The 12,882-nt window shown below is 48.3% G+C and overlaps 1 protein-coding gene across 1 annotated transcript in view; it reads right to left on the bottom strand.

Moving 5' to 3' along the window:
- Positions 1–81, bottom strand: part of CUNH1orf174 (chromosome unknown C1orf174 homolog) — a 4,264-nt gene extending 4,183 nt beyond the window's left edge. Inside the window, exon 1 of the mRNA XM_009274218.2 lies at positions 7–81. Coding sequence (XP_009272493.1) covers positions 7–81 — 75 coding nt within the window. The remainder of the gene's footprint in view (positions 1–6) is intronic.
- Between the last annotated feature and the right edge of the window lie 12,801 nt (positions 82–12,882).

Below are 12,882 nucleotides of genomic sequence, written 5' to 3'. Positions count from 1 at the left end.
TCCTGCCGCCGTCCCCGCCCGCCGCGCCGCCGGGCCGCCAGCCGCCATCTTGGAGAGGGCGGGGGAGCCCGCGCTCGCCATCTTGTGGAGCCTCTCGCCTCAGGGGCAGCCGGTCCTTGCTGTCGCCTGTCTCCCGGGGTACCGGGCGGGCAGGTGGCCCCTCCGGGCCTAAACGACGGGCGAAGGGAGGCCTCGTCCCCGCTCGGTGGTGGGGCGGGCCCGCCTCAGGGCCAGCTGTGGGCAGGGCGGCCAGCCCCAGCCCACCGCCCCAGCTCAACCCCCCGCTCGGGGGTGGGGCGAGGCGGGTCCCGGGGGGGGGGGCCCGCCTCAGGGCCAGCTGTGAGCAGGGCGGCCAGCCCCAGCCCATCGCACAGGCTCAGACCCCGGGCTTGGCCCACATTAAAATAAGCTTTAGTAAAGTGAAAACAGAGGAGCTTGTCTCCGGATCTCCCTGATGGGCTGCCGCCTGGGGGAAAAAACAAATTCTGCCTGATCGCTGTATAGGTTATAAACGTTTCAGATCATTTGCTTCCCATTGTGTCTTCCTTCTGGAGCAATGCTAGCTCCGGTTATAAGATGTGCGGTCGGGGAGTTATTATTCAGATATGCCTCTCAGTTCGTTTCCACAGCCCTCAGGGAGCAAATTATGTCAGTAACTCAGATCCCTCTTTAACTTAAAGGATTCTGATCATAGCATATGAATTTCTGTGTAGCAAAGCAGCCCGACACCTAGATTTAAGTATGTAATTATCTTCACTTATTTTATTGGGGGAGGCGAGGTAGCACGCTTGCCCATTTCAAGAAATCGTAGGTACTGCATGCCCTGACAGTCCATGCCAGAGGAGGGACGGCAGCGTCTGCCACAATGGAGCCCAGGGGCTCTATCCATCACACTAAACTACAGATCTCTCTTCTGTTAATTCAGTACTTCGAGGACGCTGTGGGGATTTTTATAATTCTGTCCGACTGAGGGCACAGGAACTTGTTTCTTTATAGCAGCCTTTAATGTTCTTACTCATTGCAGAGCCATGCCACAAATCTCAGTGGTTTGGGGGTATTACCTGTGCTCCTCAATTCAACTTAGCTGATAAAATGCTTCTCCATTCATCCTGGCCTTAAAAAACATGAGCAACAATTTAAATTGCAGAAATAAGTGGCAGGAATGTACCTATGGGAATATTCAAGTAAGCCATTTTTTCTCAAAAGCATAAAATCTCCCAGTTAAACTGCAGAGGTTTGGAGACATGCCTGATATGTTGTTCTGCAATTTCTCTCGGTGCTCAGGGGTCCTGTGCTTTGTTCTCTGGCTGAGATAATTCATATTCTCCTCCAAAAGCTTCTTGACTTGCTCTACTCTCTCACAGTGTTATTGCTTGCAGCCACGGAATACAGATGATTGTTTTTATTAGGCAGTGAAAACTTACACTGTCTTGTAAACAGAAGAGGACTAGAACTGGCTGAAGAACAAGCATTTCAGCAGCTGGAAAACTTGGTGGTTGTTTTAATTTACCTGCGTATTAGAGCAAAGAGGGCAGGGGTGGCTAAGCCCTAAGGAGCCTCATGTGCTTCGGTGACCCAGCACAGATGTGGCCTCACAGTCTGTGGCAGCATGTGGGGGTGGAGATACACGACCACAAGCACCTGAGACTGTGCGGGGTGACCTCGGACACTTCCAAGGGGCAAAGCACCTTAGGCAGATGAAGCCAGGATGCCAGGGCTCCCTCACAAAGCTCCTGTATTGCAGTCACCACATTCTCCCCTATAACCATGTTACTTTGCGGGAAAGCGGTGGCAGTTTCGCAACTGCAGATATTGTTGCATTTTCTGAAATACGGCTGATCCCTCTCTGAGAAAACAGCTGTCATGTAGTGCGGAGAGCACCCTGGGAGAGGCAAGCGAGAATGCAGATCCCCTCTGAGATCAGTCCACGTCTCAGCAGCAGGCAGTGTCTCCTGAGCGACTTGAAAGGCTACGCAGGGACTGCTAACAGCCAAGCAGCCCTTAAAGAGAATCAGAGCAGCACAAACTATGTACATTAAATCCACATTTCCACATAAAAGAGGATTTATTTTCAACAATATTAAAAAGTGGTTTTTATTAGAATCTGTTGTCTAAGCAGGCAGGCAAAAAAAAGGTTTTGTGAGCTCCCTCATTTTTATGAAAGCTGGCTGGCGGGTATAAAGCAGCAGCTGATGAGCTTATTGAGCAGGAAGGGAGGTTCAGGCTGTGAAACTCGATGTGTAAATTAGCTTCTTGCAGCACTTGTCTCTGCGCCTGTCACTTGCACCAGTGTCCCTGTCTGTTATAATCCTCCCAGTTCATTTGGCTAAACATTAGTGACATGCTAGGGACAGCAGCCAAAAAAAATGTTGCCTGTAAACATACTGGCTATTAACTGTTGAATGAGAGGTCTATCAAACTAAACAGCCATCCAGCAGGAGCACTGGCTGGTCTTTTCCTGCTGTGGGAAAGTTATTTTTAGTTAAGGTGGCTGGATTATTTTTCATTAGCAGGACCTGGGGAGAAAGCAGGAGGAGGGTCCACTGCCTAAAAACTGACATAGGGAGCCTCGCTCCCTGTCTAGACCACACTGCAGCATCCTTCCTGCCCGCTGCCTCCTCGGCAGAGCAAGCGCTAGCAGTACGGATTAGTCTTTCGCTCAAGATTTGAAGACACAACTTTTTAGCGGTTGTTCTCTCCTGTCAAACGATGTTGTCATGCCAACTCAGGTAATGACAGTGAATATTGAACTGCCGATCTTGGGCTCCCAGAGGCACTGTCTCCTGGATGAATTTCTGATGAGTTGATATCCCAGCTAGAACCGAAACATTCAAGGCGGTCTGCAGCTCTCTGATGCAGCTGTCCTGAAGACTGCTGTCTTGAGTACCTTTGCACCACCCAAATTGAATAAGGCCTTCATTTTCACTACCGAGGAGTATTCACACCAGAGAGCCCTGACATAGAAATAATAGGGAATTTATGATACATAATGAAACTTTGTGCTTGCCATGTGAGAAATCTCTTTTTGAGTCTTGTTTTGGATCTCTTTTTAGTATCTTATCAAGAACCGAATGTGGAAAGCTAGTATCTGAAGAAATTAATTAACACAGCTGAGCGGAGTACACAGGCTTTGCAAGAAAGAGCAGCAAGGAGAAAAACTATGAAATTCATTAATGAAAAACGTTAAGGGATATCTGAGAAACAGAGAACCCATCTCCAGCTGGATAGTTGTAATACTTGTCTGGCTGAGGAGCTGTATGGCACTGACCTCCCTGTGACGGGTGCCACTGGAGATGCCGGACCCCTGCCCGCTGCCGGCAATCGGATCCTCCCCGCTATTGATGCACATACCCAATTTTCGCAACGATCTCTAGTGTTTGCATGGCAAATCCTTTCCAAAGCACTCTGCAAACACTAACCAATGAATTCAGGGCACCCGATTTGCCCAAGGTTTCCTACCCTTCCAAAGACCTTAATTGCTTTGAGCGGCGTTGATTTTTAAAGCGTTTCACAAAATGCAAGTAAATCTCTCCCAGCACAAAGCATCCCACTGATACCAAATCATTCCCAGTGCTCCAGGAATCTGATTACACGGAGCATGGCAACTTAGCCTTGCCATTGAAAAGCAGAACAACAGCTTACAGAAATCTTTTCCCGACTTAATTTAATAGTTGCTTTAACTGCAGTCATGCAAACAAACATCCTCTTCCCACCACTTTCTTCTTTTTCATGTCGTTTTGCTACAGGGGTTATGGTTTAATTTACATCAAACCTAACAGTCGCTTTAACCTTGTTCCCTGTTCAGCCGCTCCCAGCAGCAAAGCTGGGCGCCCCAGCAGGACTGGGCGCTGGGGCAGCCAGGCTGCCGGCTCCGGGCAGCGGCTCGGCTCAACCAGCTGCCAGACACTGGGGGTCAGTGTTAGACCGGCGATGCAGCGCCCACAGCCACGCGTGGGCAAAGCGGCTGCCGGCCACGCAGCTCTCCCCGCCGGGGGCGAGGGGCAGCGCTCACGGGGGCTTGCGAGGCTGTCGCGGTCCGTGGAGACCACATCACTGCACAGTTATCGTGGAAGAAGCCCGACTCCCTGCCCAGCCTTATTGCCCTCCTGCCAGTGGCCCGATGCCCGGTTTCTTTGCTGGGGAACCCCAGGGAGCCGCAGCAGTTGCGTTTAGCAGCTCCGACAGTCTGCTATTCCCAGCTGGCATGGATCTCGGAAACGAGCAGCTTCTCCCTATTTCCTCCAGCCCACCCTTTCTCTTCCCTGGCTGCAGGTAGCCAAGCCGCCTGTCCTGGCATTGCCGCCCTGTCCTGGCATTGCTGCCCTGCCTGGCTGTCAGCAGGACAAGGTGGGAACACCCCTCCTGCATTCAGCAAGGCTGGACTCCATCCAAAATTTGAGCCCAGGGCACTCTCAGCATTATTTGCCTAGTTAGATTAAAAAAAGGTATGCTCTTCCTCCATCCTAAGTGCCAGTAAACATCGGGCTTGCCTAGCCCTAGCTAGATTTTCCACCAGTGACAGGTAACATTTTGGTAAATGTTGTACAGTATTTAACATTGTTTCTTTGGGGAGATTAAAAATGCTTTGAGTAAATGCAACTCTCTTCCATACACACCTGACAATGATCGAAGAGGCTGTTTTACACAAGACTCATTAAAAATAAAACCACAATCCTTGAGGTCCCTTCCAACCTGGTATTCTATGATTCTATGATTTCAGCAGCTTAAATTACTTGAGCCAGTGTAATGGGATAATATTTGATGGTAAAGTTTATTGAATTTCCACCACTATTATGTTGCTGCTAAAAATATAAAGGATTCTTTAAAGCCTGCTTGGTGGTCTCCAAAGGGAGATGGTTGGAAACCTGCCTCAAAACCTGCCTGCAGAGATTGCTTTTGGGATGGGAATGAATTATCTTCTTCCCTCTATTGTCTGCAGGTAATAGCAAATTCTTTCTGCTCCCATCAGAACTAGTCAGTCCCTGCTAGCAATGCAAAAATAGCACGAGCCAAGTCTGCAGCTGTTGGGAAAGCATGCTGCTCCATTGATGAGTTATACCCATCGAGGATTTGTTCTGCTTCACAACTGCTCCCAAGCACGGGATAATCCTCAGGAGCAACGCAGGAAAGCAGGGGAGCATCCTGCAGGAGGGTGACTTCAGGGTGGCCGCTCTCAGATGTTTATTGGTTTTGAAGTCTTTCTACCTGTCAGCATATGCAGACTCTCAGAACCGCATTTGTCTGCTCTCCCCAGCTTCTTCACTTCACAGCACTCTGCTTGGACAGCAGAAAGGAGCAGAAACATCGCAGGACACTGCAGGATGGGGAGCTGCAAAAGACCGGAGAAGTGAATGCCTGCACGAACTGTGCACACGCCCAAAATCTGGGCTTACAGGGCAGCAGCAAGCACTGCCTGAAGGCGACCGAGCCCAGCAGAGCTGTGTGCAGCCCTCCCTTGGAAGGGACACGGGGCACTTGCTCCCTCAGAGCTGGTGGTGTGGTGCAACGGGGAGGCTCGGGGTGGGGGTCATCTCTGCAAGCCCTCACACCCACATAGGCCCCCGCTTGCACTGATTTGGGTTGCACTGGTAGTCAGCGAGCGATACAGATAAGGAATCCTAAAGAGGGACTGAAAATAGATCGCCAGGATCTTTTAAATTCTGTTTTTACAAAATTTTACCCAATTTTATCGCATTAGCACATCCCTTTGAACGCAGCTTGAGATGAGACTCACCTTTTAGCAGAGCTTTGGCCCACATGACTGTCAAAGCCCCATCCTAAACTGTTGCTCTGTGAATCAATGGCATATCTAATGTCAGAGTGCAGTGGCAAGTTTTGCAGTCCTGAGTCTATAAATATTTCTATTTGCCTTTGAAATGATTGCTATGCAGTGGCACTCTCCATCTCTGTCATATAATTAACTCTTGCTCGTTTTCTGTCACTTATCCTGTCATAATTCAATACATAAAGTTCATAAAGCCTCAACAATTTAATTCTTGGCTCCTAAGAATCACCAGTTGCGAGGCAGACGAATGATATCTCCAAGGACAGAGTTGGCCCGAGCAGAGATGCAGTCCCCACTGGTGATCACCAATCTGAGATGGAGAAGGCGGCTGGGCCAGGTAGCACCTTCTCAGCAGAGCAAAAAGCCATCAGCATTTTCCTCAGGAGGCATTTTTTTCCCTGGTATCTTACAGGAGTGGAAGTTTAAGCCACTCCAGAAATGTTATCACAGTTCAATAGCTCCCCAAATTAAAACAGGATAGTTACAGTTGAAACACCCTAGAGCAGGACCATGGAACAGGCCACTGAGGTCAGCCTCTTGTCAGGTCTCACAAACTCCTTCCAGAAAAGGAGCAAGCTTCATTTGAAAAGCACTTAGATTTTTTTTTTTTTTTTTTACCCTCCATTACCAGTGCCAGAAGTTACATGTAAAGAGCTGTAACTGTGCCTCAGAGACGACCTTCTACCTGTGGGGATCCTCAGACAGCATCTATCTCAAAAGAGCAGGAAAAAACAATCAGAGGCGACATGTTCTGTTCATGCAACAGCAAGCAATATTGTACCATTGGCAGGATTCATGCTACGACAACCGCTCCAATGTCCTAGAGTGCCGTGCGTCTGCACATTCATTCCAACTGGGGACTTCAGTGCAACAGGAGCGATTCAGTTATCAGCCCTACGAGGCTCCAGTAATGAAGCCAGATCTTCATTACAATCTGTTTAAGTATTTTCTACATGCAAGTATGCCTCCATCAAGAAATCACTGGTGGATCTCCTGTGTACTGACTCTTTTGAAGCAGTTTTTTTTCCAGGAGTAGTTCTGTTACACAATGCCACGGCACTGAAGTCTTCTTCCACCTCTTTGCAGGGTGTTCTGTGTGCCTTGCCATCCACACTGCTTGCATACTGTAAAGAAAGTGTAGTGCAACTGTCCAGACACTATCCTGGTGAGCAATAGCTGCACTTCAGACAGAGACAGATTAATCATGTAAGTGGACAAAGACTTCAGCTGAGAACTCCTTCACAAGCAGTGAGTTTCTAGAGCTCTTTTCTGCGTGCACTGATAGTGCTTAATACTTGAACAGTCAGAATTAAATAAAACCTAGGAAGAAGTCTTAGAGCTTAAAAGCATTCCAGTAACACAAACGCTGTCATATAGCTAGAAACTTGACTGCAGCATCTTTCTGTCCCTCTCCTTCCCTCTTTCCGCACCCGGGGCAGGTGCGTGGGAATGCAGACTGCTTTCTTGACTCAGACATTGATTGTCTGGGCACACTGTGCCAAGTGCCCGGCCAGGAGCCCCGAGCCATCGCTGGAAGGAGTGTCTATAGCCAGGTGTTCACAGTGCTCACGATGGCTCTGCTTTGGGGATGCCGGCAGGATCCGGAGCTGCCTGGCACACGGCAGAGATGCAGCAGTCAGAGGCGACCGTTGTAATTCCAGTCCTCTCAGATTCTGGTAAAAGTTTGCGCATTATAGTTTCTTCTTACCATGTGTCCTGGGTCATCGTCTTCACTAAATAACCCTTGCTGGTTATCCTTTTCAACTAAAAACATCTGTTCCTCAGATGTCCTTCTAGTAGCCAGAAGCTGTGGCTAGCATACCGGGGATGTTATTTTGACACTTTGATTTGATGTGAGGATACACTAATAGAAAGCCACCAATGAATAGAAGAATAAATCTATACGTTCCTTGCTGTCACTTCAACTAGAAAGCAAAGCTGGCAGCTCTCTCTTTGGGGAATCTGAGATTATTTGGACAAAGGTTTGCCCATGGGTAGCACACTTGCAGGAACAAAGAAGTAGGGTTCACAGTACGAACAAGCATCCTACAGCCAGCGTGATCAAAAGCAAGCCCTGAAACAGTGTGTAAACCGGGTTAGGTAGGAAAGATTTAACAACGATCAGGCAGCACAAGAAATGTATTCAGATAGTGGGTTCTGAGAGAATTTAAACAAGTGTTAGCTCTGTCATTTCCAGAGACGACTAGTGCAGGCAGACAAACTGCTCTGTCTGCAGACAATAGCAATGTTTAAGGAGCAGCTACTACAATACGCGTGGCTGTGATTTTGTCATCCTGCTTAATGGGAAAAGAAACTGAGTTCCTAGGCAGCACTCAAAAAGGCAGCTGGTAACTTACCCATACCGCTGCCGTCACAGTCTCCATGCGTGTTCATACGCTTGCCGAGGCTTGTCATTGCTTCTTTATGCCCTACAGAAAAACAGCCACAACGTCACCAAGGACTTCTGCTCTCGTGCTTAACTCAGTGCATTTTGATGTCACAAGCGTTTCAGGATAGATTTTAGGGTTAACAGCAGCAAATGGTAGAGCTACGCTGAACCCCCTGCTCTGGCCGGTTTGGAGCATCCTGTGCTGGGATGTGGGAGAGAGCAGCGCTACCTTCCAAGGTAGCAGCGCTGCTCTGTGGGCCACCTGTACCATCTCCTGGATGCTAGCAGACTCTTCTCCACTAGCATCAAAGCCAGCAGAGCTGCTCCTACCCTGGGTGGGAGCCTAGTCCTTTGCCATCCAGCATCCATGTCAGGGTGATCCTCTCAGTAACAGATTTCTTACTGCAAATGAAAGAAGTGCAATGCCCCTCATTGCTCAGCACACAGCTAAGCACCGGGTTCTCCTTCCCTCAAAGCTCTCCAGAGGCAAGCTTCTCTGGCCAAGAAACCCGAAGGCACATCAGTGGCTACTCCAGCCCCCAGATCTTGCTATTCTCCAGGGATCACATTGTTTTTACCACTGTCTGACATTTCCGCTGCATTGTCAAGGTCAAGCTCCCTGCACTCAATGTACAGCTTCCCCAGCACTTGACCCGTGGCAATGCTCTGCATTTGCAGCTACACATTTCTTACCGCTTCGTGCTTTCGGTCACGGTCCTTTGTGGGAAACATGTGAATTCCTCAATTTTATCTCTGTGCTCAGTAACTGGGTAAGGAAAAACCCCTTAAGAAGTGCTTAGGTTGCATCTTTGGGAAACAGAAGTGTGCAGGTGTGCACTTCCATAAATATTTCAGAAAGGAGTTTATTAGATTCTAACATGGCAACTGCTGCATTACAGATGCCTAAGACTTTGGAAGGAAGCCAACCACCAGTTTCCCAGAGAATATTTTTATCGCCATTGCATTGTGCTGAGCAGGGATCCTTCTCCTCCAAGCGCAGATAGCTGGTTGGGAGGATGAGAGGGGCCACCACAGTCAAGTTGAAGCAATTCTTTCTTCTGTAGCTTAATCCTCTTCCCTCCCCTTGATATACAGTTTATTTAATTGCAGAGACAAGATGCATTTCTTTCTTGAGGGATTTTGGGAGAATATTTGTAATCCAAGGGCTGTAATTGAACTCAGTCATAATAATTATACTTCTCTTCATTAATATGTCTTAAAGCTCATTACAAACTATTTTTGTGCCCAGCATCTTTGCCAAATCCCTAGAGGGTTAGAGAGAACTTTTTATTCCACTACAGCAGCAACTTTGAAGAGTGCTCCTACAGTTGCAGAGTAGCAGCAATAGCCAAAACCATTAGCTTGATGTTAAGGCTAGGGAAGCCCGGTCCCAAGTGGTACAAGAAATTGCCTGAAGCGCTCCAGCCGGCTGGGGACTGGCCTAGGAAGGGGAGCCCCCAGGCTTGCTGCCACCCAGCCTGTAGCACCTTCACTGCTCCCCACTGGCCACCCGCTTCATCCGAACTGGGGTTGTTCAGAGCAGGGACCTCTTTTACATACCCATGCCGCAGACTGAAAACACTGTTCCAAGCTAAGTAGTGAATAATAGCACAAAATGTCTTGCTTGAATTTACCTGTCCGTAGAAGGGGAGTCTTTCTGGAGCCATGAGGCATTTCTGAGATTTTCTGGCCACTGAAATGCAAACCACCGCTGGGATACAGCTGTGCTCTCCGAATGAGCGTCCAGGCAGCGGAGACTGGGGATGTGCCTTTGTCATTGTATACCCTGAGGAACGGATCTAAAAGTGGATGCTTTTCAGTACAAGAATGTCTATTCCAGATCACAAGTCTGCGATTAAGATGAAAAATTCAAACTCGTTTTACTTAGACAAGAGATACGAGGGATGCAGTGCATTAAGATACATTCCAAACTCACAAATCCCATTAACGCTGAAGTGAGGTCCCCATACAAATCCCAGTGTGCAGAGGGGAAAACATTCCCTAGATTTAAGATAATTTTAAGCCCCTCTGATGCAGGGATGCTGCTCTTTCAATATTTAAGCTCAGTCTGTGAAACATGCACGTTATCTAACATTCATTATCCTGTTTGTGCCAGCATCTTTGCCAAGTCCCCCAGTGCACTGGGGAGGACCATTTTCTTGCTACAGCAACAGCACTAAGGTGTGCTATTGCAGTTACAGGGGAATATAAATTTATAGCTCTCCTGAAATTGCAGCACTCCTATTAAAGCAGCCTACTGGCTATGTGCTAAATTTGCCCAGACAGCGGCACAGCCAGACAATGAAGGCCTGTTGAGATCCTCCAGAATACACCAGGTGCTGCTGAGTTTGCTTTTGGATGAAATGAAGTCCTCTTTCACTAACTCTCCAGCTCATACCAGTTTCGAGAGGAAAAGAAAAAAATTAAAAAGGAACAGAACAAGTGACAGCAGCCACAATAGACTTTCTTTGAAGCAATTCTTCCAGGTATATATGCACTTGCTCCCTAGATCTGCAAGTATTTGTCAAATAAATTCAATTAATTTTCTCAAACAACCATTACTGCTTTTCATTGGAAACCTCTCCTGTTGAGCTCACCTATGACATTTTAAGTTCTTATTCTCCAGAGAGCCACTATAACCAGCAGGCAGCACGAGCTGCTGTGAGTCCCAGGAGGGCTGCTGGCCACCCAGCCACAGCGCAGGAGACATCCCAACCGCCTTCAGTCTGCGGAGCCGTTACTCCTGGCTGCATGAGCAAGGAAAGCTCCGAACTGGATTATCAGCCCCAGGTGGAGTTTGCAGGGACAGAAGAAAAGCAGATGAGAACGTGCTTAAAATGATGAAGTTAGGAGGTTTGAGTGGCAGGCACAGATGCCTGGAAAATCACTTCTGTGTCCTGTTTTGGAGCAGAGCAAAGCAGAAGATGTGCCAATAGGCATCCTGGCTGCAAGGAGACCATTCCCTCTGCTCCATCACTGAGACCTGTGGCTGTACAAACCTGAGCTTTAAAGAGAGCCTCAAATCGCATAAAGAACATCAGAAAGCTCCAGCAGCACTTAGCTTGGCTGAGGACAGCAGTGCACAAAGCAACAACTTGGAAATAATTTTTGCCTGTCTTAATGACAGGCTTCTCTGCTGTGAGCAGCAGAAAGCAGCACAAATCTGTATGGGAGCCAGACATCTGGATTCAGACAGGCACAGTATCACCAAGCTGGTGCTTGTCATTTCTTTCTGAAGACGATGCGGAGGAGCACAAGCCGCACACCTCCGTTCCCGCTGGAGACTCCTCTTCTGCAGGTGAAACATTCACAAGTGCTCATCTGAGGGACGTTTACCCTCCATCACCTCCCCTGTCCCAGTCCTGACAGGAAAGTGGATCAAACCCATCTCAAAATGGCTGCACTCACCATGTGCATGTTCTCGCATTTTTCTTCCAAGCCATTTACTTCCTAGAAGATTTTTGCCTCTCAGTTTCACATCTTCTTCCAAAACATCACATCTCCCTCAAACTGACTTGAATGTAAACGATGCAAATGCAGGAAGGAAGGTAATTAGTCTCTGGAGGCTACAATTAGGATTTAAGTGATGAAATCATTTTAGATGGGTACAATTTCACCTAACTGAGAAAGGAAGAAATCCCTAAAGAGCACGCTAGTTTGGGGAGGGGTGGGGATGCAGCCCAGCTATCACTGCCGAAAGCCTGCCACCCTTCTCTTGCAAGAACTGCCTTACATTTAAACTGCCTTAAAGGCTTTGTTGCCCAAAGCAAGATGGGAGGGTGGGCTCAGGCTGTAGCTCAGCAGCTCCCAGTGACACACGCTGTTTCCATCTCCATCTGCTCGGCCCCGTACAAACACATCGCCCCTTGAAAACACCCAAATGCTCATCCCACGCCTGGCGTTTACCCCCCTGGGCTCTGTGTTCCCACCGTGCCCGACTGCCAAAACCTATTTCTGCTCTTGGCCACGTCTCACCTTGGAGTCCTGAAAGTAATTTCCCACCCTGGACCAGGAGCTGCAGCTGTAATCAACTGGCTGGACTCATATGCTCCAAATCACCCTAATGGCACTTCAGAAATGCAAATAAAAGTGGGATTATGATATTTTACGTAAATAAGCAATGTGGCAATCCCAGACTGGCTTGGCCTGCCAGGGAAATTCACTGGAGGGATATTAACATTGAACTATGTGAGCGTGTTTGCATGGAACATTTATTGTATAACTCTGGGCTCCAATAAAGGCTTGTATAAATTATTCATTTTGGAACTGAGATGAAATGCCAAAAACCCCACCCACCAAGGGACTGCTTTTATTACTACCAAAGATCTAGTCTTAGTTAGCAGCTAAGCTATTAAGACAGCATGCAAGGTAATTACGAGTGGGAAATGAACAGTTACCTCCCTGATGACACATGCCCTACGCTCAGGGCAGCTGCTGGTCATCCCTACACCAGGCTGTTCTTGGACAATGCAGAAGCAGGTCCCTGCTTAACAAAGAGCACAAGCTCCCGCTCGCTGTGCTCATCATAGGGAGCCTGGAAGGCAAGCAAGTGTTTGCTAGAGAAAACCACGGCTCGTGCAAGAGCATGGCATGCTCGGAGCTGCGGGCGATGAGTGGCCACCTTGCTGTGAGCTCGGCTGTGGGACCCTCTGGGGCACGGGCCCCTGAGAGCAGCCACCACACATGTGCCCACAGAGGAGAGTGGGCA

This window comes from Aptenodytes forsteri, unplaced genomic scaffold (genome assembly GCF_000699145.1).
Source record: "Aptenodytes forsteri isolate BGI_AS27 unplaced genomic scaffold, ASM69914v1 Scaffold16, whole genome shotgun sequence".
Classification (NCBI taxonomy): domain Eukaryota; kingdom Metazoa; phylum Chordata; class Aves; order Sphenisciformes; family Spheniscidae; genus Aptenodytes; species Aptenodytes forsteri.
This window is presented reverse-complemented; position numbering and strand designations above follow the sequence as displayed.